The following is a 24506-nucleotide window of genomic DNA, read 5'->3' on the forward strand; positions in this document are numbered from 1 at the left end:
GGAAATGGAATTAAATTCATGATGTGCTTTTCCCTTATAACTGTTCAGTTGCTATATATGTTATTTCAGCTTTCCCAAAGCATAACTATTATGTGGGATTTTATTTTCCACCTGTGGAAGCAGGAATGAGACACAGAGACCATTAAAAGGACAGAGAAAATCAACACAGACTTCTGGCTGTGGTGGGCAACCAAGTTTGGAGTCCACACCGTGAGAAGAAATTCTCCATGGGTGTTTTTACACACTGGTTAATTCTCACATTCAACAAGGGGAATCTGATGAAACAATTTGCCAAAGCCTCCACTAATTCAACCCAGGCTAACAGCAAACAGCTCTGCTACTGCGGATCGTTTCTCCCTACCACTTTACTCTTGGCACACACCGTATTTTCAAACCAGATTTAAAGCCCAGATTCTTCCTGGTTACTGGACTCCAGAGTCTCCAGAACTACCTTTAAACACCTACCCCACAAGTACGGATTTTGTCATCTTTTTTTTTAAAGGAATTCCCAGAATTCTTAGCCATCGCTGTTGTTTCATAATCCCTAAGGCCAAATTTTCTGTTAAGTATCAAGTACCAAATGACAGAACACAAGGTTGCTTGCTGTTGAGACAGATGTGGGGCATTCTGGGGTTGCTCACTCCAAGGGAGGAAGCAGTGGCATGGATGCCATATCTAGCTCCCGAGAAGACACTTTCTTAGATAACCAGATGACGCTGTGTTTTAATCAGTCAGATGTTTGGTTTGACACTCCCAGGCCTTGCACTCCACACCATGGAGCTTATAGACAACACTGTCACAACCTCAAGGAGCTGCCATGTAGTTGATGAAGCATGACAAACACTACAGTAATCAGAAAATAATACTATACAGTGACACATAACTGAGGACTAAACTGTGGGCTACTGTATGCACCAGGGGGCCGAAGGTGAGAAAATTAACTGGAGCCGAAGACGGTAACAAACATTTTCAACAAGGAAATGAGACTTGAGATAGACCTTGAACAGCTAAAAAAAAGTTTTGTTATACAGCTCTAGGTTACTGAAACTATGATCTGGGAATTCAGAAGCAAATTCCTATTGGCATAAGTAGAGTGGTACACCAAATAGCATCTCCACTGACATATTTCGGCAGATTTGGCTTAGGGTGGAACACCTTTTAGAGCTTGCCTTTTAAAAATTAGTAGAATATGTATAGAAATCAAGTGGTATTTTTTAAACCAGACTTGTATGTCATCAGGGAGCCCAAATGTCATTAATCTGTTTACAACTAAATTTCCCTCCATCTCAAAGGCTAGGGACACTTGCTGCTTCCAGCTGACCTCATTTTACTCCATTGAACTCACTGCTTTTCTCATCTAAAATGTATGCCAAGTAGGATGGTTATGGTCAAGGGCAGTAATTTACTAGCAAACATTTTAGAACCCCAGGGGAGTCTTAACATATTTGATTCCAACTTGATTTGGCTGAGCCATTCTCTCCCACCAAACGCTGCCCCCAGGAACCTCATGAATCACCTGCCATTCATCAAAAACTAGGATCACACAGGCCCCCACACTCAGCCTGAGAATCTAGGTACTCTCACTGCAGAATGAAAAGAGCTTTGCTTTCCAGGAAGCTCTGCCACTGATTGCTCTTAACTGTGTTCCGGTTTTAGTGCCAAGACTGGAGTCTCTTAAAATGTTTGAGCATGTAGACTTTGTTCCACCTCACTGAAATCTGACATATCCTTTCCCAAAAGTTATATAGGCAATGACCTGCATTCCCTTCCCTCCCTTTCCCCCACAAATAACTCAAAACACATTTTCTAGGTGAGTTGGACAAAAATCCGATCACCCTGATTCCTGTCCCCATTTGAGACACCAGAAGTCAGGGAGCAGGGGTGGCAGAAGGTTATGCCAGAGCAGCCTGAAGTAATCTCCAGAAAGCCTTTGCCAAGCTCAAAGCATTGGACTAAATGAAAGCTCCTCAGGCCCTCAGACGAGGGTTTTTTTCTGACTCCAAATCGATAATTATTATTTCTTAAACCGGACTAGCTGGTTTGTTTTACCACCAGATAATGGACTCACCTGTTGGTCAGAGAGGTTGTAAGTCAATGATTTTCACCGTGTACTTTAGCACTGCCCGGTAGCACAGCGCCCTTCACGGTGGATGAGATCACAGAGCAGCTGGAGGAGCTCTGGCCCTGGGCGATCTGAGCTGAAGAAACCTGCAGGCAGCTGGAGCTATATTAAATTTTTACCATTTGGATTTAATGTAAACTCTCGTTTCCCTCTTCAACGGGTGTGAGAGAAACATTCAACATTTTTTATTTCAGGAAAATAGATGGTGGTGCCATTAAAAAGTTTTATATAAGAGCTGGGGGGTTAACAAAATCATACGAGTTTGCTGGGTGGATCCTGGCCCCATTCCAAGCCCTGAGTAGCCCTGCCCTTTGCTCTCACATCATTTAGTCATGCCGGCTGTGTGGACGAGGGGCCTTTGTCATCTACGGCCATTTCCCCATCGTTCCTGTAGAGCTGTTGCACCCGCCAGGATGCTCTAACAGGCTCTAGGGTGTCACACTATGCAACTGTCCGATGACATCATACTCAATGGAGGGGGCCTTCGTGTCCCCTGTACCCTCTCCCCACCACTGTGCACTTCTTCTCTCTTCCTTCCAGGGTCTGACAGAACTGCTGGCTGTATCCACACAAAGCACCAACCCTTTTATTTTATTTTATTTATTTTTAGAGAGAGGGAGAGGGAAGGAGAAAGAAAGGAAGAGAAACATCAATGTGTAGTTGCCTCTCGTGCACCCCCAACTGGGGACTAGGCCCACAACCCAGGCATGTGCCCTGACTGGGAATCAAACCAGCAACCCTTTGGTTCATAGGCTGGTGCTCAATCCACTGAGCCACAGCAGCCAGGGCAAGCACCAACCCTTTTGCTCATGCCCTTGCAGTCCCCCTCAAGATGCCCTTCAAGGAGGCCCATTCTGTGTGCACATCTCTACAAACAAACAGGCGTCAGCTCAGCACAGATGGTGTTTCCGGCCTGGAACCCCAAACGACTTTTCTTTCCCTAGAAATGTATGTGCCTCTCGTACATCTTGACCTCTTACCTCTTGAGGCAAAGGATGGCCAAGACCTAAATATGTATCTTGGTGCTCTATCTAGCTTAACCATGTGAAAAAAAAAAAAGTGATAATTTTGGTGGGACTAATCTAAAAAGGGAGTAATTTAGGAAGTGAACTTGAGATACCCAAGAGTCACTCAGCAAAGTTCAGCAAGTTGCAGTGAGAACCCTTATTCTCATTATAAGAAAGCTGTATATTTGAATGGAGTCCCTTTCAAATGATTCTAGGGCTGGAGATGTGTCAAGGCACTTGCTACCAACTCCAGGATGACCTATGTACAGGTTGGTGGTACCCATTTAATGGAAGACACTCCTGCCCTGGACAGTGGTCATGTCTGTTTAAAACAGAATCCTTTTGAGGTGGGAAGGACTTGAGCTTCCTAATCTCAAGTAAATTATCTGCTGACATGAGTGTCCTGCTCTAGCTGAGGCTGTGGAAAACTTGGAAAACTATTAGGAAGAGCATTTATACTTGCTATTATTATAATGGTAGGCGTTCCTTAGCTCTCACATGACCCATACTTGACCACACCACTGAGTTCCAGAAGGCAACACAAGACAAATGTCACCATGATGGGCCCCCATGCTTCCAGGCCAGGCACTTGAAGATCCCAGAGAGGCACAGCTAAGCTATGTGAATCACTTATTTTATTTTGCTTATCTCCCCACTAGGATGTAAGTCTCTCAAGAGAGAAGAATTTATCTGTTTTGCTAATGTATCTCCAGCACCTAGGATAGTGCCCGGAACATAGAATTTCCTCAATAATAGTGGTTGGCTGAATGAATAAATGAGTAAGTGCATCTCTGTCTGTGCTGGGACTTGGAGAAGACTCAGTCAGCCTATCTCTGAGAGTGACTTGGCAACAATAGCCCTGATTGTTGTCAACTTCTACTGTGTCTTACAATTTGAATGTGGGAAATGACAACATGCCTGAGTCTTCCTATTCTTGGCTTGATCTTCTGGATTTTCCAACTGCCTGCTCTTCACCCACAATGCAGAGAAATAAAGGATGGGGTTCCTTATGTCTTAACAGGCCTGTTGGCTTCACCGAGATGTGAATCTCTTTTCCTTTCCTTCACTGAGCTGTTAATCTGGTTATTTCTCTTAATTGTTACATTTCAAGGAGGGCAGAAGTGATTTCCTACAGGCATGGTCATGATCCATGGAACAATATACCTTGGAGGGAAAATGGGGACAACTGTAATAGTGTCAACAATAAAAATAAAGTTAAAAAATAAGATACTCTGAGAGCCCTGGAAATCTCATTTATTTTTTTTTTCCTTCCTTCTTTCCTTGCTTCCATTAAAAAAAAAAAAAAAATCTCTCTTAAAAGTTCATTCAGCCCTGGCTGGTGTGGCTCAGTGGACTGAGTGCTGGCCTGTGAACCAAAAGGTCGCCAGTTTGATTCCCAGTCAGGGCACATGCCTGGGTTCTGGGCCAGGTCCCCAGTTGGGGATGCGCAAGAGGCAACTGATCAGTCTATCTCTCACACCTTGATATTTCTCTCCCTCTCTTTTTCCCTCCTTTCTCCTCTCTCTAGAAATAAATAAATGAAAATATTTAAAATTTAAAAAAAATTTATTGAGTCCCACAGAGTGGCTGGCACTGTGCAGCTCACAGTCCATTAGATAAACGACAACTGCAAGACTATGTGACTGATTGTATTGGAGAAGCTTGTGAAGGACGGTAGGTTGGTACAGATCAAGGAATCAGTAGGTGTGTCAGAAAGAGTCAGAAAATGCCCCACAGAGCAGGCAGCACTTGAGTGCAGTCTTGAAGTACAAGTGGAGATCGCAGATTGAGGGGGGCGAAGGTTGTGAGGCAGAGGATGGAACCTGTGGAAGGGTCCATGCAGTATACCGCAGTGAGGTGTGCCTGCTGAGTGGCGGACACATGGGAGCATCTGATGCACAGGCTGGGGAGAAAGATACTTGTTAGCCATGCCTCCTTAAATCTAAGCTTTTGTCTATGGACAGTAGATATTTATAACACAGAGAAAGCAGAGGGACATGCTTCAAAAGATCGTTTTGGCAGGAGCGCTGAGGGTGGATTAGACAAGGAAGGAGTGGAGAGGCCTTTTGCCATTTTTCAGGGGAAAGATGGGTTTAACAGATACTCAGGGGGAGGAGGTGAGACTTGAACAATAAATGAGGAGGGCACGGCTCAGGGAGTGAGTATTGAGTTCTGCTGTGAGCGTGTACTCATTTGTCATCCCAGCGAAGACGCCCAGGAGGGAGACAGAGCTGTGTACCCACAGCTCCAGAGAAGAATGATGTCTGAGGAACACATCAGGAGCCATTCGGATCCAGAGGTGTGTAAAGCCGAGAGTGGGAGGATCATCAGGAGAAGTCCTTGGGGAACAGATCCCCAACCAGAAGAGTTAAATTGCACAGAGGAGGGCCATTGGGTGTTGGATGGATTTCATTTCTTTAGATCAGGGCTCTGTGGATCCCTAAGAGATGATTGAAGTCTGGGAACCCCTCACATTTTAAGAAAAATTTTGTTAAAATGTAGCTTTTTGTGGGGACAGAAGCTACAGCATTTATCAAATTCTCAAAGGGTCTGAGCCAAAAAAGGGTTAAAGTCCATTGCATTTCAATAAATATTTTATATATGCCCATGATACCTAGGCCTTTAACTGAATTACATAGAGGCTCGGTTCAGACTGGAAAATAAATGTGATACCATGATTTTGTTCTTACTTGATCACTTTTGGGAAAAGAATTCAAGTTCCATTGGTGTTTGGGGTACAGGGGAAGAGAAGGAATGAGAGGGGAGAGAGATATTGGTTAGATTCATGATATGATAAGGAATTTTTGTATTTTTTATATTCTGTTCTGATCATAGCTCCACAAAAAACAGTTCACATTAAAAGTATGTTTGCTCATATAACAAAAGTGGAGAATTGAAGTAATTGTCTATATGGTTTAAAATTATTGCCTTCTCTTTCTGAAGAAGATGTCTATTCCAGGAATTCTTAAATCACCATCCCTGCAGATTTTTCTCCCACCACCATGATTACCTACCAGCTCTGGTTTTGTTTCACATTTTGAACTTGATCCAAGTTTCTCACTTGACCATTACAAAACATAGTCAAGCCTTTCCCCTTAATAGCGTTCTCCGCGTAAAAGAGCTTCCATTGAAGGCTATACTCATAATAGAATCAGACTACAGCATAAAATTTGCCCATTCTTTTTGCATTAAAGGACACTTTTCCAGAAAGTGAAAAGACAATAATGCGATGAGAAAATATTTACAAATCACTTACTTATCTGTTAAGGGCCCAGTAGCCTGAATATATAAAGAACTCCAACAACTCAACAATAAAAGGACAAATAACACAATTTAAAAATGGGCAAAGGATCTGAATGGACATTTCTCCAAAGAAGAGTCACAAATGGTCAATAAGTACAAGAAAAGATGCTCAAAATCATTGGTCATTGGGGAAGAACACCAAAACTGCAATGAGGTAACACTTCACACTCAGAGAATGACTAGAATTAAGAAAAAAACAAAACAGAAAATAACAAGAACTGGTAAAAATATGGAAATTGGAACCTTCATATGTTACTGATGGAAATGTAAAATGGTGGAGCCACCATGGAAAACAGTTCTCAGGAAGGTAGAATGACCATATAACCTAGAAATTTCCCTCTTAGATATGTACTCAAGAGAATTGGAAACATTTGTTCACAAAAAAATTTTCATAAATGTTTATAGTAGCATTATTTATAAAAACCAAAAAGTAGAAGCAAACTGAGGTCCATCAACAGATGTAAAGTTAAATAAAATGTGGTATTGTTACAGAGTGGGAGTCTGCAAAAATCCCTAGATCCTGGGGGTTGGGGGATGGGAAAAGAGAACAGCTTTTAAGATGCCTTTGCATGACTATGGCTAGTAGCTAGTGTCTCAGTTACGCAAATGGCTTTGGTTCTTCCAAGGCCCCAAGAAGATGGGAGGGGTATTGACCATGGAATGCTGGGGAAAGAGCACACAGAGCCTATGCAAGATTCTGTGAATCGTCAGAACTGGGTACCACACCCACGTGTCACAGGACGCAGCCAGGGATTTAAAAATAGGTGGCAGACCTTTTAGCAAGGAGAGAACTCCATGTGGCTTGGAAAGGAAAGGGAGTATACTGTGCTGCTTTGAAAGGGAGGACACTATGTGGCTTTGAAAGGGCAAAGAGAGAACCATGCACGATCCAGGGCAACACAGCACATATTTTCCTGGACCGTTATACGGAGGCTGATGACATCGTACCCCAGATCCTGAAGGAGACAGCTGACAGATAAGGGATGGGGAACTTCTGGGCATGTTTTTGGCTTCTAGCCTTTTGGGGAGCAAGGGAAGTGCTGGGTCCCGTGGGAGAACAGGGCTCTGAGGTGAAGTGCTCACTGCCCTTCCCAGGTTAGAATACTGTACATAAAGGCCTGTTTTCCTCAACACTAGTTGTTGGGTTTTACACCAAGTTGACACGTGAAAGAACCCTCTCTCGCTCTGTACCAGTTTGTCCTTACAATGGACTATTATTCAGCTGTAAAAAAACAAAAAACAACCCCCCCCCAAAAAAAGTACTGAACCACAAGGGTGAGCCTAGAAAGAATCAGACACTATAAAGTCTACATATTACATGACTCCATTTATATGAAAAGTCTGCAATAGACAAATCCAATAGACAAATCCATGGAGACAAAAAGTAGATTAGCGGTTGCCAGTGGGTGGGGAGAAAAGGGCACTGGGAAGTATGGGTTTCTTTTTGGGATGATGGAAATATTCTGGAACTACACAGTGGTGATAGTTGCACAACACTGTGGATATACTTAAAGCCACAGAATTGCACACTTTAAAATGGTTAAAATGGTGAATATGTTATATGAATGTTATTTCAATAAAAACTGCAACAAAACCAAACTTGCCACTTGTCTTTAGCTCTACTCTGGAAATAGACAATCATAGAGTCTACACACTTTTTTAAAAAGACCTTTTCCCTTGTCTCTGCAAAAGTCAGATACTTTCTTATAGGATTAAAAAAATCCCTCATCATTTTGAGATCAGCGATATTTATTGTAACTCTGTTAAAAACTCAGGCACACTGAAAACCTCAGTTAGTAAATAATGATAGAAGTAGAGGAAATATTACCATGCATTTACTCAGTGAGTACATTTCTACAATTCAGGACAAATAAAATGGCAAGGCATTCTATTAAAAGCCTCTTCAAATTTGATTATCAGTGTATTCTCAAATTTAAAACTTTGGAAGTAATGGGAGAGTACGCATGGTAAGAATCCACATTGCCAGCTTCTTTTCCTGCCTCTTTTCTTCCAAAAGTGAAAGCTAAGCTTTGAGACAATTTGAATTCTTTTGAATGTCACACTTTTTTTTTTACTGAAATTATATACATTTCCATAACCATAAACTTCCTCATGCACAATGATCCTGCCTGATCCCCAAGACAGATTGTTTTATGTCTCCATATCATACAGCAGAGAGAGGAGGGGTTTAATTTTTTGTGAGGCTAGTAATAGTGTTAAATAACTAACAAAAAATGTCCCGGTCCCACTAGGACTGTTTGATGTGGTGAAAAAAAGAATTATTTTTTCCAAGTAGTTCTCTCTGGCCTGTATTTGTATCCTCCTCTCTCCAGTGAGATCTTTCATGACTCAGTTCCTAAATCGTAATTTGTGGGGTCTAGTGTAAAATAAATGCGCTGCCCCTTGTTCAGAAATTATTAAGAATGTCAAAAAGGCAACATACACCTAGCAGCGGCGCCCCGGCAGAGCCTTGGAGTTTGATCAGACAGCTCCTCCTGGCTTCCCACGGGCTTTCCCACATCCTCCCAGAACCTACCTCACTTTCTTCCCCATCTCTCTCGCTGCTGCCAGGTATATTTTTTAAAGTCTCAAGCTTGAATACTATTGTTGAACACATTTTTTATCTTTCTGTGGGGCAGGGAGCACTGAAGCTTTGCATTGGACGTGAGCGGCAGGAAAGCCATGTGGCGGATTAAGTGGGGGTCCTTCGAAGATTAAGGAGGGAGGCGGGAGGGGAGCTAGTCCCCTCATCTCGGAGCTGACACACTTTGCCAGCTCTGTGTTTTTATTAGCCTGCCTCCTCGGTACATCCGTGGCAAGGGTGATGAAATCGGTGGCAGATTTAACTGCCAGGCAGCTGGGTCACTGTCCCGTGGGTCTTGTTGTCAAGCGGCGATCTTAAAGTGACCACGGCTGTCTGGGCCGCTGCTCTCCAAGAGGCTCGGGGAGAGACCACTGAATAGTTAATCGTTGGAAAAGGGAAGAAAGAGGCTGTTGCTTGCAGAAAGCACAGAGCCGCCACTTTGAGAAATCCCAAGGTGGCTGAATATCAAGAACATGGTTCCTGCTGTGGGCAGCTGTGTGTGCCCAGGGCAGCCTGCGGGGTTAAAATCAAATCTCTGGCTCGGGTTGCTGCCCTCCCCTGGGCACTGACACTGGAGGCAGAGGCCTGAGCACTAAAATGAAGAAACCCTCCACACTATTGATAAGGGTTATCGTTTACAGTTATCTTGTTTATTGTTGGCAGCCTCCGCGAATCATGTGTTCTAAGAAAGAGAGAGGAGAGAGAAAATAAGATGACTTACTTCCCAGGAAAGATCTGCAGGCCCCTTACCTGAAACCTCCTCATGTCCCTTGGGTTTCCCGCTGTTTTCAAACAATTCTGATTGCACTTGAGGAAAAATTTTAAAAAGAATCTGTGAAAAGAAAGCAACGTGTTACATTTTTCAGTAAACAGTTTTTAGGAGAGACTGTCCCTGCATTCTATTAGACTTGATTGGAAAGCTATTGTATTTCAGGCCTGGGGAATTTCAGCCAGGCCTGCCCGCGCAGGAGCATGGCTGACCCTCAGCAATTTGCAGATTTGGATGTTTTCAGTCACAAGTCAACTCCATCACTGTGAAGGATTGTGAAGTGATTCACAAGCTGGGTTCTGGTCTGTACATCCGCCCCGAAGTTGCTAGGGCTCTCTCTCAGCCCCTCCCCTCAAAGGTCTTCAAAAAGCAGCAGTGACTCCTGCTGTGCAAAAATGTCTTGCTGGGCGTCGGGTTGGGGGGGGGTTAAAAATGGCTTGACTTAACCCAGAATCCCAGGGTTCCTCACGTATGTGGCTTTCTGCTGGCCACACACACCTTCCTGCTCACACACCTCACACATACACCCTCACACACAAAGGGCGCCTAATATTTTCAACCGATGTGTATAAAAATCAGAAAATGTTATGTTACCATACAAACACAAAGTCAGTCTGTGCAGGATATACTCTGGGTTTTATTATGATTAAGAACAAGTGTGAATGTCCTTTCAGACCTTCTATAGAGTATCCAGAAAATATAAAGGCACAGAATAATGGTCTGAGGTCATCATTCGTAAGACATGTTTTTTGAGTCAATACTCTGCTAAATGAACTATTTGTGCAATTTATAAAAACAGCCATCTTTAATCGGACAAGTACATCCACCAAGAAAAATGGCAGAAGTGGTCTTTTCAGCCATTTATGTACTTAATGTTTGCAATTTTGTTTTAAAAATACAATAAGTTTTTCATTTATTTTACTTGCAGAGTCCTTTTCCTTAAAAAAAAAAAAACACAGCTTTTGCAGTGCTCAAGTCCCAGGTGAGCTAGGCCTATTTCCCTTTCTGTTACTATGACAACGAAATTTTACCGCAGTCCCAAAGTCCCTTCAGAACTCGCACATCCATGCCTTGAATTAGAACTTTAAAGGAAAAGATATACATTTCCCCAGGATTTACCAACAAAAATAAGTAGAAATCAACAATGCTTCCAAAAATTCTATTTTAAAGCAACGGTTAGTGAGATGCTCTCCTGCTGAACTTCTGTTTATTTTCAGTTTTTAAAACATCACACACAAGAATTAGAGAGTGTTCCAATTGATGGTATTTCTCACTAAGAAAAAAAGAACCTGGTGGAAAGACATAAAGAGTAAACGATAAAGGAGGAGGGAAGGGGAGCTGCACTCTTCAGAGCATTTTTTTCTTATTTGAGTCTCTTTTCCTCCAGATTTGCTAAAAATATTTGACCAAGTGTTCCTGACCCCTAGCTAATGAATAAGGTTGGGTGCGAATTTAGAAATAACAGTTAAGTATTTTTTCATTATTTTACAACATCTGCTTTTCACATCTCTCTTTGAACCTTCTCTGGGGTGGGCAGGGCCCACCGGGGCCTGCAGAACGACAGCCCAGAGAGACCCCACCCCCACCCCTCTTTACGCAGCGGCTGAATTCACAGCCGGCCCCCATTCTCCAAAGTGCTCTGGATGTCTGCCCATGGCAACTGGAGCACGTTAGAACGGGAGCTGCTTTTATTTAAGAAAAGATGGATCAGAAGTCAAACATTTTGTTTGTTTTTTTAAAGGAGAAACAGCAGTCATCTATCTCCAGGTACCAACCAGGAGCGGAGGTTCTCTCCTGATAGACTTAAAACTTGCCTTTTTCCTCTCTTGAGTCTCTCTCCAAGAAGTCGTCCCCACCCCCACACCATATTTGCCCCCCAACACCCCTATCAGTGATTTACCTTTCCCTTCCCATATCACCACCCCCCCCACAAAAAAAAATCCACTAAAAGTAAATCAAGTGCTTTTTCTCACTAACTCCTTGATTTGGGGGAGTTTTCCCACAACTGGGCTCCTTATAATGCTTTCTGTCTGTGTTACACGTCCCCTTGCCTACCCCACCCTTCCTCCAAAACGTATCTGGTGAAAACATTAATGTTCGGAAGGCATTATTATAGGAATGGTGTGGTGGGTGAAAAAGTGCAAAGGAGATAAATGTTTACATAAAATCTAATTGATTTAAGGAAACGAGGTGCCTGCTGAAAGGCTTTATTCATTTTTAAATTAGGACCCTTAACAGTTCTTAGGATGGAAAAACACTGTTTGCTGGCCTGGGGTCTGAGCGTGCACCCTACACAGCCCCGCACACTAAAGATATAACATTCTATTCACAAAGGTTAAGGGGGTGGGGGGGGGAAGCAGGGGGCGGGGAGTGGGGGCGGGATTCTCTTTCGTCGTATAGTAGTACTTTCTAAAAGACACACAGCTGTTTCTATTTCTGAATGGCCAGCCCCAGAAATTATGACCTGGTATTTTATAGGTGGACCTAAAATTAATTTAAAGAAATTCTGGGGCTTATGGACATCTCCAATTTTTTTCCCCTTCTTTTAACTGATGTATTCCACCTCCCTCCCTGCACCCTTCCAGGCATTGTGCCCAAGGGCCTGGTGCAGAACCCTTTCCTAACCAACCAGCCATTAACCACAGGGTAACTTTCAGGGAACAAATCCCCTGAGTCCAGATCCCTGCGAAGCCAAAGCTGCCTAGAAAATGTCAGCTCTCTCTACTCAGAAATGGGAAACCGAAATGAATGACAAGAGTCAGACTAAATGTGCAGATTCTCACCAGGATGGAAGCTGTTATTTTCACTTTCTCCACACAATGTTGACCACGTAAATGTTATCACCACTTATGCGGTACAATTTGCAGGACATCTGATCTCATTCTTTAAGACTAACACTAACAACGACACATTTATCCTTGTCTTATAGTTAGAGAGGAATAGAGAGGTGGGGTCAAAATCTGAACTCAAGTAAACTGTAATTGAAAAGTAAAATTTAAAAAAAAAAAGTGAACTCAAGCCCTCAGATCTCAACTGAAGCAAGCGAATATACCAATGGCCGTTCCTTCACAAATATTTATGAAAGGCTGGTGCTGGGCTAGTCTTGCCCTGCTACCAACTAACTTTGTAACCAAGTTACCTCACCTCTCTGGGCCTTAGTTTCTTCAACTGTTAAGAGGGTTTAACTGGATTATCCCTAGGTTTCCTTTCAACATTAATATTCTAGGATTGCTAAGAAAAATGTCAAGTTGAGAACCCTCTAGAAATGGCTACATTGAGGGGAGAAGCCACTGAAGACAGAAAGATCAGGACTTATGGAAGCCCAGGTGGAGATGGCTGCAGGGGTTTCTGAGCGAGAAGTCAGACCCTCTGATTTGAAACTAAAAGAAAAATAAGCAGGGCTGGCTGGTGGGTAGAAAATGAGGCATCTCGGCTGAGCCCTTGGCCAGAGCTGGTGGTATCGTGAGGTTGACAGGCAGGTTGTTGAGCGAGATCCACCTTTCCCGTGGCATCCTTTCTCCATGCTTCCACGGAGAGAAGCAGTGGCTCGGGAATAGCACAGGGCAGAGCCAGCTCTGGCCCCGTGCACCCTCCTGTGTGGTCCAGAACCTGAAGGGTACAGGGTCACAGAGGGCAGGAGACGAAGACCAGCTGAACGCCTCCTCTGTGCCATACTCCCAGCTATGCTCTTGACAGACGTTGCCTCATTGATTTCTCACCACTTTATGAGTGACAAATCATCTCACAGCTTGGAAAAACAAGGCACCAAGAATGTATACATTTGTCCAAGATCAACTTGTAAGTGACAGAAACAAGAATTTAAACCTGGGCGTTTCTGGCAACAAGTTCCATCCAGCATTCTATGTTCTCTGCACCAACCAGATTGTGGTGATGATTGCAGAACTCTGTGAATGTACCAGAAACCATTGAACTGCACACTTGGAACAGGTGAACTTTATGGTATGTAAGTAATATTTCATCATAGCTGTTTAAAAAACAACTTCAGAAAACATGGTCTGAAAAAAGCAAAAACAACAATAACAACAACAAAACCAAAAAGGATTCTGGTTTCTTGGAGACTGAGGGGACTCTAGCACCCCAAGTGGAAAACATTAGTCAAAGACAGTGGCACAGAAGTAAATGCCACTACTGAAACCCCCTGGTGAGTTTATTTACTCACTCATTGGACCAAGTATTAAGTATGCGATGTAGGCCATGAATTGTCAGGCATGATGGCCAACAAGATGGACAAAATCCTTGTCCTCATGAAGCACACAGCCAAACTATTCAAAATGTGTTTCTTCAGATTCTGAGATGAATGTGGAGACCTCTGAATATGGGTCTGAGTACAATCTCAGAGGCTCCTCTAGTATCCAAGAAATCTCCTTCCTCCCGAATCTCTGGAGTATAAGGACACTCAGCACTGTTTAAGAACAGAAGGAAAGCACCCAGGTGGCTCTAGACATGTGCTGGAGGTGGAGCAGCAAGGAGTCTTTACGTCATAAGAAGGGTAACTCCTTAATATTCATGCCAGATTCTAGGAATATAACTAATTATCTGACTAGTACAAAACCCAGCATAATATTTCTCCAGGTGTGTGTAAGGGGCCATTCAATTTATCTCCAATTTGAAATCCAAAACCTAGTGCCTACTCAAAAATTGTAATACAGAACATCTTTAGGAAGGCACTGTGGAAGGCACAAAAGCTTTTAACAAAAAGATTAGACAGGGATGTATACCAAAAGACTGAACTTGGCACTAGCAACAGCTACCATTATGCAGAGCCTAACTCTGCGCAAAATAATGTGTAAAATGCTTCTCATTCTGAAAGTTATTCCCTTAACAAAAATCTAGTTCTGCCTACCCTGGAAACAACCTCTGTGATGACATGGCCATAACCATACACCATGGGGAAGAGAACAGCCCCCGCCCCAAGGGCCAAGCCCAGGTTTGCTGTATCTGGTCCTCTCTCCACCACAGTGGCCCCAGAAGTGGGCTGGACCACTCAAGGCTGAGCCACATACAGAACTGATACAGCCTCACAAACCACATAGGTGCTTAAAGGTCTATGCCCATTGATTTTCGAGGAAAACACAATTTATCTGGACTAACTATGAAACCTCCTTTTCCAGAGTCCTATCAAAAATACAACTGGCTTCCACTGTTTGGGAGTGCTTCTGAAAAGAGCATTTCTGAGCACTACCAGATGCAGGGATGGGCTGGATCATCAAACTGTATTTGACAGGAGTTGCTTCTCTTCTCCCAGAATCCTCTCAAGCTTATCCCTTTGGGGAATCGGGCAGAGTAAGAAGGCCATTTTCTCGCTCTGCTCTATATGGCACGGAAACCCCTAAGGAATGGGTTTCCACTGGACACCAGTGAAAAACACAGTGATAATGTTCCATCTTTAATCTGGGTCTTAACTGTAATAGACTCTTTGAACCTCCCAGCAATAGAGAACCCACCTTCCTCAGCCAAAACCTCCCACAGAACCCACACCCGGGCAGCCCGAGGACAGCGACAGGCAACAGGGCGCCCAGACTTGGCCTGGACATGACTTGACCTTGAGAAATCTGTGCAGAGTTTAGGTGTCAGCCCAGGTAAGAAAGGGCTCACCTTATGAGATTCGCACTTAAGTTCACAAACTTAAAGGGACGCTGGGGAGTCAAACTCCCCTACAGACTTGACAAGGCGGCATCTGGGAGCTCCCTGTCCCCGAGGTCCGCTCGGTGAGACAGAAGTGGCACAAAGGCCCAAGCACATCCATGGAAGGGAATGACTTAAAATTTTTGATTGAGTGGTCTCTTTAGGCTTAAACAAAGTATTTATTTTTATAAGCTGATTTTTCTATGTAATCCATGTATTCATACAATCCCTTAAAAAGTAAATATAAATACATAAACAGAGTAGGTATAGAATCTTTAATCTCTATAGACATTCCTATGGAATATTAACATTATAGCTTATTCACCTATACTAGTTCGATAAACAACCATTTCAGAGTCTGAACAATTTAAGTTTACAGAAATTTTTAAACAATAAATTTTCTTACTTTCAGCTATACTCAACCTCTCTAACGGCGCTTGGCTGAAGGACTAATTACAATGATAATTATAATAATAATAAACAGCCCCTATTCATTCACTGCATGTTATTTGCCGTGTATGCTTTCATTTAATCCTCTCACCTCTGAGAGTAGGATCATTAACATCCCCATTTTACAGGGGAGGTGAACAAGGCTCAAAAAGTCAGGTTACTCAATAGTAAGTGGAAGAGATAAGAGTGTAATTCTAGTTTGTCTGAGTCTTAGAAAACTGCTCTGACAAGAGCTTGGTGAAGCTTCCTTTGAAGGGAAGGCGGGCCACATTGCCAAGCTGCCCTCTGTTTCAGGGGACCATTATCTCATTGATTTACATGGAGGGTCATGGTGCATCCTTCGCCTTATTCCCCAAATGACAGTTCTTCATGTTACAAAACAAAACAAGCCAACAGGCAAAAAATGTCTTTTGTTCCTATCAGGGTCTGCATTTGCTATGTGTGAGTCCTTTGGCTATTGTGAAGTGTGCAGAAGAAGATAAGCAAGCCTATCAGATATTCAGAAAACAAGACATCTCAACAACCCACATGGTCCAACAGCTGCAGCCCCTTCCACAAAGAATGTGAAAGACCACTTGCATTTGAGGAAGATGCAAGGACTTTGCCCATCACAACTATGAAGGGGAAAAGCCTGAAGTCAAATGTGTAACAGAAGTTGAATTAAATCTTGGGAAACATTTTTTGAGGATCAAGTCAACAAAGCTAAATCTTGAAAGCATTAACCCAGGGACAGAGTAGACCCTCCTACACTGGAGATGTTTCAATAGACCATCAAGGTAATTCCTTTCAATCTTCAGGGTGTCCCTAGCAAGCTGTTTCCACATGATGTCTAGTCTTCTGTAATTATATTATTTTTTGCTTACTTAATAATTATTGTAAAAATCAGGGACCTTTACTTTCTTCCTTTGTAACATGACCTCCCAGGCCAGTAGTGAGGAATAGTTATCTGTGCACAGCGTTTGGGTAGATCCCTGATGCCTAGTAAGTCGGCCCCTTCACCCTTCACCAGGCACGCTTGTGCCCACGCCCCTGAATTGACCCTTCTTCCCCTCTCATTTTAAAATGGCCCATTTTCCATACAAGATTACCAGAGGGAGTTGCCACAAATTCAAATTCCTTCTCTCTAGTATAAACACATATTCCACTTGAAGATCGTCCCTTAATTTTTAGGAAGAGATTAAAAAAAAAAAAAGACCTTGTAATTAATCTATTACAACAGATTGCAGAAAAGGAACAAAACCAACAAAAAATGGTGGGTCTAGATCCTCATCTCTGTTTTCAGTAAACAATGGGCAGGCAGAAAGAGTTCAGAGTTTTGCACCCTCCCTCTGGTTTCTGACTGGCAACAGGCTGTTTTCTATTGGGCATTCACGCCCATGACAAGCTCCTGGAAGTGGCATTTCAGTTTGGCAATAGCACCTTCATTACCAAACACAAGCCCTCCGGAGTAGAATCTGCTGTATTCATTTAGGCACCAGGAGGGAGCAACTTCCCCACTGTGTAGTCTGACTCCGTATGGGTAGACTTCATTTCAAAGCCATTGCACGATTTCTCCTTGGAGGGAATGTCTCCCATAGCTCAAGTGGCAGGCAACAGACTGTGGACAGTCGCCAAGGCGCCAAAACAAGGAGGCCACTTTGATTTTCCACTTATTTCAGACCAGCAACACACCAGAGTTTCTGAGAACCTGGGGTTATAAGTTGAAATTCTTTCCCTCTTTGTCTAGGCACATCTTCACTCCCCTGAATTCCATTACTTGGCACCACGAGGCTGGCAGGGAAAAACCTCTCAGGAAAAGTCCTTGTTTTTGCACTCGAATGGAAAGCTGACACCATTAATGAAAATAATAATTGAACTCTTTGGACCTGAATTGGAATGAAACACAACACTAAGAGCATGTTTGTAATTCCAGTTGTTCTCATACCAATGTCTTTGGAGGGCTCTTTGCAATGTGCCCAGTTCTTTTTCTTTTTTTCTTTTTTTTCAAACCTTATCTTCTTTTTTGTGTGTGTGTTTATCCCTTCCTTTTTCTTCTCAAGAAAAGGAAAAGTGACTGAGTGAAACTGAACATGTTACTGAGTTCAGGAAACATCTTTCAGTGAGACTTCAGAATTAGAATACAAATCTATTTCCCTTTCTAATGCTGTGACTACTGGGGTGAAGGAGAGAAATGAAGTTATTAGCCAGCCATCAGCTTAATGGGTCCTTACCGTCCTATTTCCTTAGTGCCCCTTCTGCTGCCTTCCCCTCCCCCCCTGCCACAGGCCCTCCCCCTGAAGCGCATCTATGCTAGGCTGAGCAGTGAACACCAATTACACCAAGAGCCCTTTGCTGCTGCCTGGTCCGTTGGTTTTACTGTTTTGCCAGATGGTTGAGGCCAGTGTGTAAAACTCTCTACCCTACCATTAATTCATAACTCAGTAATAACTTTCCCACGGCTCCAGGAAATTGAAATGAAGTGCAAATGTGAATGTTTGGAAAGGGAATCAAGGTTGGACAAGTCTTTTGCACCTGCCAGAACAGATACCAGTCAGTCAAAAAGGTACCTACCCCTGTTTACACAGGCGGGAATGCTACCTTCCTGAGACGAAGACCAGCTGACTCCATAAGCAATACTGGATGAAGCGGCAAACCAAGTTCAGAGTTTGGGACCCTCTTATGGCAGCTTCCTCTCTGCAGGGTTCAGCTTTATACCTATTGCACCTATGTGTCCACTCACTAATGACCTTGACTTTGAGCACCTATGCAATATTATATTCTTCTGACAGTTGTGGATTAGCAGATAGGAGTGCATTCTCTTGCTAAGACAGGACACCATCCAATGTTTGTTAGCATCATTAAACTAAAACTGACTTTTCACCTGCTCCCATACCATATGCAGCTGCAAATTTTTAAATTAAACTATGAAGCCATGCATAAATTTACATATATTACGGACTAGCCTCTCCATTTAACATGCAAATGTACTCCAATGTTTCAGAACACCTTCTGTCGCTAATTAATTTGCTGAATTATAATTAGACTAATCCTGCATAATTAATAAGCACAGATTTTTTTTTAATTTGTAAGCAGCTTGAGGAGATCATTCACTTCCTTCTATAAACTGCTAAGTAAGTGTTAAAAAAAATCTGGAAAGAACATGTGTGAAAAGGTATGTTTGATGTCGCATACAAACTCAAACGAGCATGGAAGATACAGAAGTCAGTATTGATAAAGGTCCATGTTTGAAGCCAACATTCGAACACTCAAAAACATTGCATTCAGAGGATGGTGCTTAATTCTCCCTTTGTCTGCTTGTATATAGTATTTTATTCTTTGCCTTCTATCTGTGGGATCTTCTAAGATCACAGAGGCGGGAGAGGATTAAAGTAACCGTATGTTGCATTAGGAGAGATAATGATATTAACACTCCACTGTATATCAAAACACTCTGAGCATACTGGGTGCTTATAAGCCCCTTTGATGGTATTTGGAATCATTTTCATTTTGGCTGCCAAAAACATCCAAGAAGCGTCTCATGAAAACAATTAAGTTCCATTAGTACTACATCTTTACAGTAATGATTACAATGGAGGGACCCTCTTTAAAAGCTAAAGAATAGAGTCTCAAAGAAACGTATGCATCTGTGCGCTTGAAATGTGAAGCTGCATACTTTTACCTCCCAAAAAACTATATAGTGTTGACCCAAAAAATAAACCAGGATCAGGAGAGCTCAAGAAATAGGTAGATGACTTTCTAAATATGATGAGAATCTAGAAGGCCAATGTAAGTTTAATAGATAGTCATACAAATTGAGAACAAATCTATAAGAGAGAAGGTGGGAAATGCATGTTCTGGCAGGGAAAGTTCTTAAACCTCCAAAGAGAGGAGAAATAATTTTAGAGAAAATGCCGAGCCCTTTGGCCCTTCCACCTAGCAAACTCACTCATATGTGTGGCCAAAGACTGTTAGGCCACAGGGAGAGAGCCACTTAAATGTGCCTGGCTGTCTGCCAATTTAGTTTTTTATACAGAATAGAAACTCCTTTATCTGCTTCGTTACCTACTAAAATACCTTCTCATGCTGGCGCTCTCACACTCTCTCTCTCTCTACATACACATGCACGCACACACAAAGTTAGGCCATAAGTGAGCTTGGGAGTTGAGAAGAAAGGTGAAAAGATTACTAGCTCCTCACGGGTCTGAGGCCACAGCCAGGAGGAGCAGATGCCAAGGAGCCAAGTGAGGGGCAGCTTCAGCTTCTGCTTCTGCTTCTGCCCTGAGATAATCACCTTGGATTCCTTCTCGTCTCCTTGTCTGGAAGGAAAACCCAAAACACTGCCTCATGGGGCTGTTGCAATGGCTAACCAGGGTGGGAAAAATACTTTGACAGCACCTGGAAAAAGCTGCAATCATTTTTCTGCGCTAAGTAATGTTATTACTTGGAGAGTTTAGAAACATAAGACATTTGGGCAGTTTTTCTGAGTCAAACCATACATAGCCTTTGCATTAGTCCCCATCTAAAGAGATTAAATAGTTCAGGAAGAATTTTTTTTTAAATCCTGACCTGGGGATATGCTTATTGATTTGAGAGAGAGAGAGAGAGAGAGAGAGAGAGAGAGAGAGAGAGAGAGAGAGATCAATGTTAGAGAGAAACACCAATAGGTTGTGTCCCATGTGTGCCCACACCAGGATCAAACTCGAAACCTAGGCATGTGCCCTGACCAGGATTGAACCCACAACCTTTTGGTGCACAGGACAATGCTCCAACCAACTGAGCCACTCAGTCAGGGCAGGAAGACTTTTAAAAGCCAAAAAGAAAGGAAGCTTTCTGTGCCTTTCGTAGTTTCGCAGAAGGAACATGACAACAGCTGGAATAATAATACTAATAAGAGGCTAAAATTATTTTTAATTATATTTTATTGGTTATATTGTTACAATAATTCCGATTTTTCCCCTTTTGCTCCTCTCCACCCAGCACCCCCCTCCCCCAGCAATCCCCCACCAAATCCATGCCCATGATTCGTACATACAAGCTCTCCCGCTTCACCCTTTCATATATTCTTCTTCTTCTTTTTTTAATAAATAAATGATTAATTAATTATTTTAACAAAAAATAACAATCCCTCCCTCTCAGATATTAAGACGAAGGTCTCAGGCTCCTCTAATTGCTTCAAGCTGGACATGGTCGTTGTCCTACCTACCCTTGGGTCCAGAAAACCCTAATAATAGTGGGGGTGTGGAGGGGAGGGGGCCTTCCCACATGGGGAAGGATCGTGCAGACTCCAGGTCAGTTGGTGTTAAAATTATTTTCTTTCAAAAAATATATGAATGGCCATGAAAAGCTTTGACAATGCCTTCAGTTTTCAAGAAAACTCATCCTGATGTTTTGTGCTTATCTTTTGAACTCTCCATACTCCATTTTGAATGGTTATAGTAGGAAATCTGATTTCTCTGTAGTTAGGGAATGTGTGTGGGTCTATTTTTCTAAAGCACAAAAGTGTGTAATGTTTAAACTCAGGGTTGAAAAGAGGGTCACCCCATGCCTCCCACAGAGCATTGGGCTGATCCCCCTCCACACCACCTGGAACAGAGCTTCAGGGTGGAAAGAGCCGGACAACCCACCCAGTCAAGTCCCATGCATACATCGACAAGCAAGTGGTTGGGTTGAGGTTTGGATTTTGGGGGTTTCTTGAGGGGTGGTATTTTACTCAGCTTTGCCCAGCTTATTTCAAAATATGTAATAGTGGAAGAGAGTAGAGAGGAAGCCACTGTGATCCATGTGGAGTTGGTATTTGAGAAATTCCTGACAAGTTATTAGGAAGGAATAACTATGTGGCATTCAAACACTACAGTGTAAAGCAATTAGTTAACAAATTCACATCTCTGGCTAATAGGTTTTTCCCCTCATCAGTGCATTCCAGAAAATTTCATTTTATTTTTTTGCAGGAGGATTTTCCTCCATTAACATCCTAGTTTATGCTTGTGATTCATTCTCTCTCCTTCCTTCTTTCTCTCCTTTCTTCTCTCTCTCTCCAGTTCCCAAATTCAAGATGGTATATTATGATTTTTAAGGGTTTCATAGAGGTTGATGGGGGGAAGTGAGTTGGAGAGAAGGAGTGACTGAAGAAAAGAAACTAAGACAATAATTACATCAAAGCTCTATTTCATCCAGAAGAGTATCACAGCCCGCCTCTGCTCCAGCCATGAAGACCCATATTTACAGCTAATGTAACCTTCATGCCAGAAAAGGGAAAAAGAAAGAACGTGTAACCTGACAGGTAGCAGGTGGTACATATGGAGTTATCATTGGCTATTAACACTAGGTCGAGTGTCATGTTAGCCACTCTCAGACTGCATTTGCCAAACCCACATAAAAATTTAAAACCAGGTATTTCAATATTCTGTCGCTGCCTTAGCAAAATAGATTTTCTTATATTCCTCATAGTAGAGTTAGTGAGATTTCATTAGAAATTTTAAAAACTTTTTTTCTTAAAGGAAGAACTAAACCTAGTTGATATAAAAGAGAAACTGGGACAAAAATCAGGTCAAGAATTTGATACAAAAGGCATTCAGATAAGGCTAACAATATTCCAGGGTGTTGTCCGCTAAGCATAGTATGATTACATTAGTCTAATCTCAACCAAACCCCTATAATCTACATGATGTTCTAGGAACCAGTCATTATTTCCAATTGTTTTTTTTTTTTTTTTTTTAATTCAGACTTTGATTCCAAAGCTTCTATCATCTCTGTAGGAACTTTTTGAAGATTTCCAAACCTTAGTACCAAAAATGGATCCTTTCTTTTAAATACCATCAAGAGATTTTTATCTGTTTCCCTTTCCCTCATTATTGAATGCCACCGCTTTTTGTACTCACTCTGGTCACCTCCCAGAGACCACTAACTAGTCAGTTGTCACTCTGCCTAGGAGGTGATAACCAGAATCTCTTCTTTCGTTGTCTCTTTTAAAAGCTGAGGCTCCAACCAAGAAGTCTCGTGATGGAATTAGGGCCCATCTAGACCCAAGCACCTTACCCTGGAAACAAAGCAGACCCTGGGCACTTCTCCTGAGCCACCCTTCCGTCCCACACCACATAGTACTGATGGTCAGAAATACTCATATTGTGGGTCACTAAAACAAGGTGAAACGGAGCCACTTTACTTCAAAAATGAAGGCTAAGCATAAAATCCTCCATCCCATTTGAGTTACTGGGATTTCTCACCCCAGGTGCACAGAAAAGCTAAATGCGAATGGGACAGATTCATGTGGCCTTAAGTCAGCCCTGGTTTCCTTAAAACAAGACCCTGACTTTATGTTAAGGTTTCAAATGTCTTTGACTGAGCCTAGCTGAGCTCCTGCTTTCCAAATAATGTCCAAAGGGATGAGGGTTTTTTCTTCTTCTTTTTTTTTAAACCTGGTTTTATGGTCCACAGAGTTTTACAAGTTCAGGCTGTTTCTAAAGATGAAGGTTGGTTTTAGGTATTTATTCCTGCTCTTCATTAAATGAGATCTATTCTTAAAGCTTGATGCAGATATGTGTCTACACAGCACATTTGCTTGACCACAAAGTCAGGATGACTGAGAAAAAAAAATTTTTTTTAAAAACCTTTCTTGACAGAAAGATTGTGGGAATATTTGATACTACAAGGATCTGAAACTTTAGATAGTTCAACCACTGATTTCCTTTGTCAGAGCAGATACCATTATTGCATCAACACATACACACAACACAGAGTAACACAAAAAGTATAAATTGGCTTTAGTCCCCAAAATCCAGCTGAGACTTTTAGTGCCCTTGGCTGCCCCACCCTCCAAAATGTCTTTGCAAGAAGTGCTGATAAGCCAAATGAACCATCGCAAGTCTTTGTTGGAATACAGCAGAGCATTAAATAAATGACTAGAATTTTAACACCGAGAGGAAAAAGAAAGGCCTGGATCATCCATGAGCTCAATATTGAATTGTCTGCCTCTGCTTGGTTTTGCCCAAGTGAGCTTTCCCTGCCCTGGAGTGTCAAGTAGGGTCATGGTTCTTCCCCACGCAGTGGCTAGTGGGACGCAGCCCTTAGAGGACGAGTCACTTCCCTCGGGGGTCAGCAGCTGACCTGGAAGTAAAACATGTCCGCCCTTCACTCTGAGGCCGCAGAGCCTGCTCCGCCTCCTCCGGGAGCGGCCAGGACCTCACTGAGCAGCAGGACTGGGTCCAGAGCATGGGAAAGCCGCGGCCACAGCTCCCGAGGGGCCGCACAGCGGCCGCAGCCGCGCCAGGGGAGGCAGGCAGCTCCGGCCGGCCCCGCGTTCTCCGCGGCTCAGGCAGGGGGTGCCGGTCTCTCCCTGCCCACCCCAGGGGCGGAATCGCCATCCCGGAAAGGGCCCACAAATGCCTCTGGCCCATCACCGTCCTGCGGTAGCTTAGGTGTCCACACAACCCATTCCCTTGAGACCGTATACCAGGGATGACTCTTAAACAGAGAAAACCTTTCTTGAGAAACAAGCCTGTGAATATCCAATATCTACAAAGATCCTAAGGAAGTCAGCCGGTCTGGAGCATGAGTCAGAACCTATAGGCTGCCCGCTAATCTGAAATAAAGCTCCGATTTCACACTTGGTCCGGGCAGAGGGCTGCCTTGAAACTGGACAGAGCCTGA

The 24506-nt window shown here is 42.8% G+C and overlaps 1 protein-coding gene across 1 annotated transcript in view; it reads right to left on the reverse strand.

Moving 5' to 3' along the window:
* The window catches only part of EBF2 (EBF transcription factor 2), a 185555-nt gene that overhangs the window by 50555 nt on the left and 110494 nt on the right, over positions 1–24506 (reverse strand). The window contains exon 7 of the mRNA XM_090288992.1: positions 9767–9848. Within this exon, the coding sequence (XP_090145118.1) occupies positions 9767–9848 (82 nt within the window). The remainder of the gene's footprint in view (positions 1–9766; positions 9849–24506) is intronic.

Source organism: Furipterus horrens, unplaced genomic scaffold (assembly GCF_987537825.1).
Source record: "Furipterus horrens unplaced genomic scaffold, mFurHor1.1.pri manual_scaffold_10, whole genome shotgun sequence".
Classification (NCBI taxonomy): Eukaryota; Metazoa; Chordata; class Mammalia; order Chiroptera; family Furipteridae; genus Furipterus; species Furipterus horrens.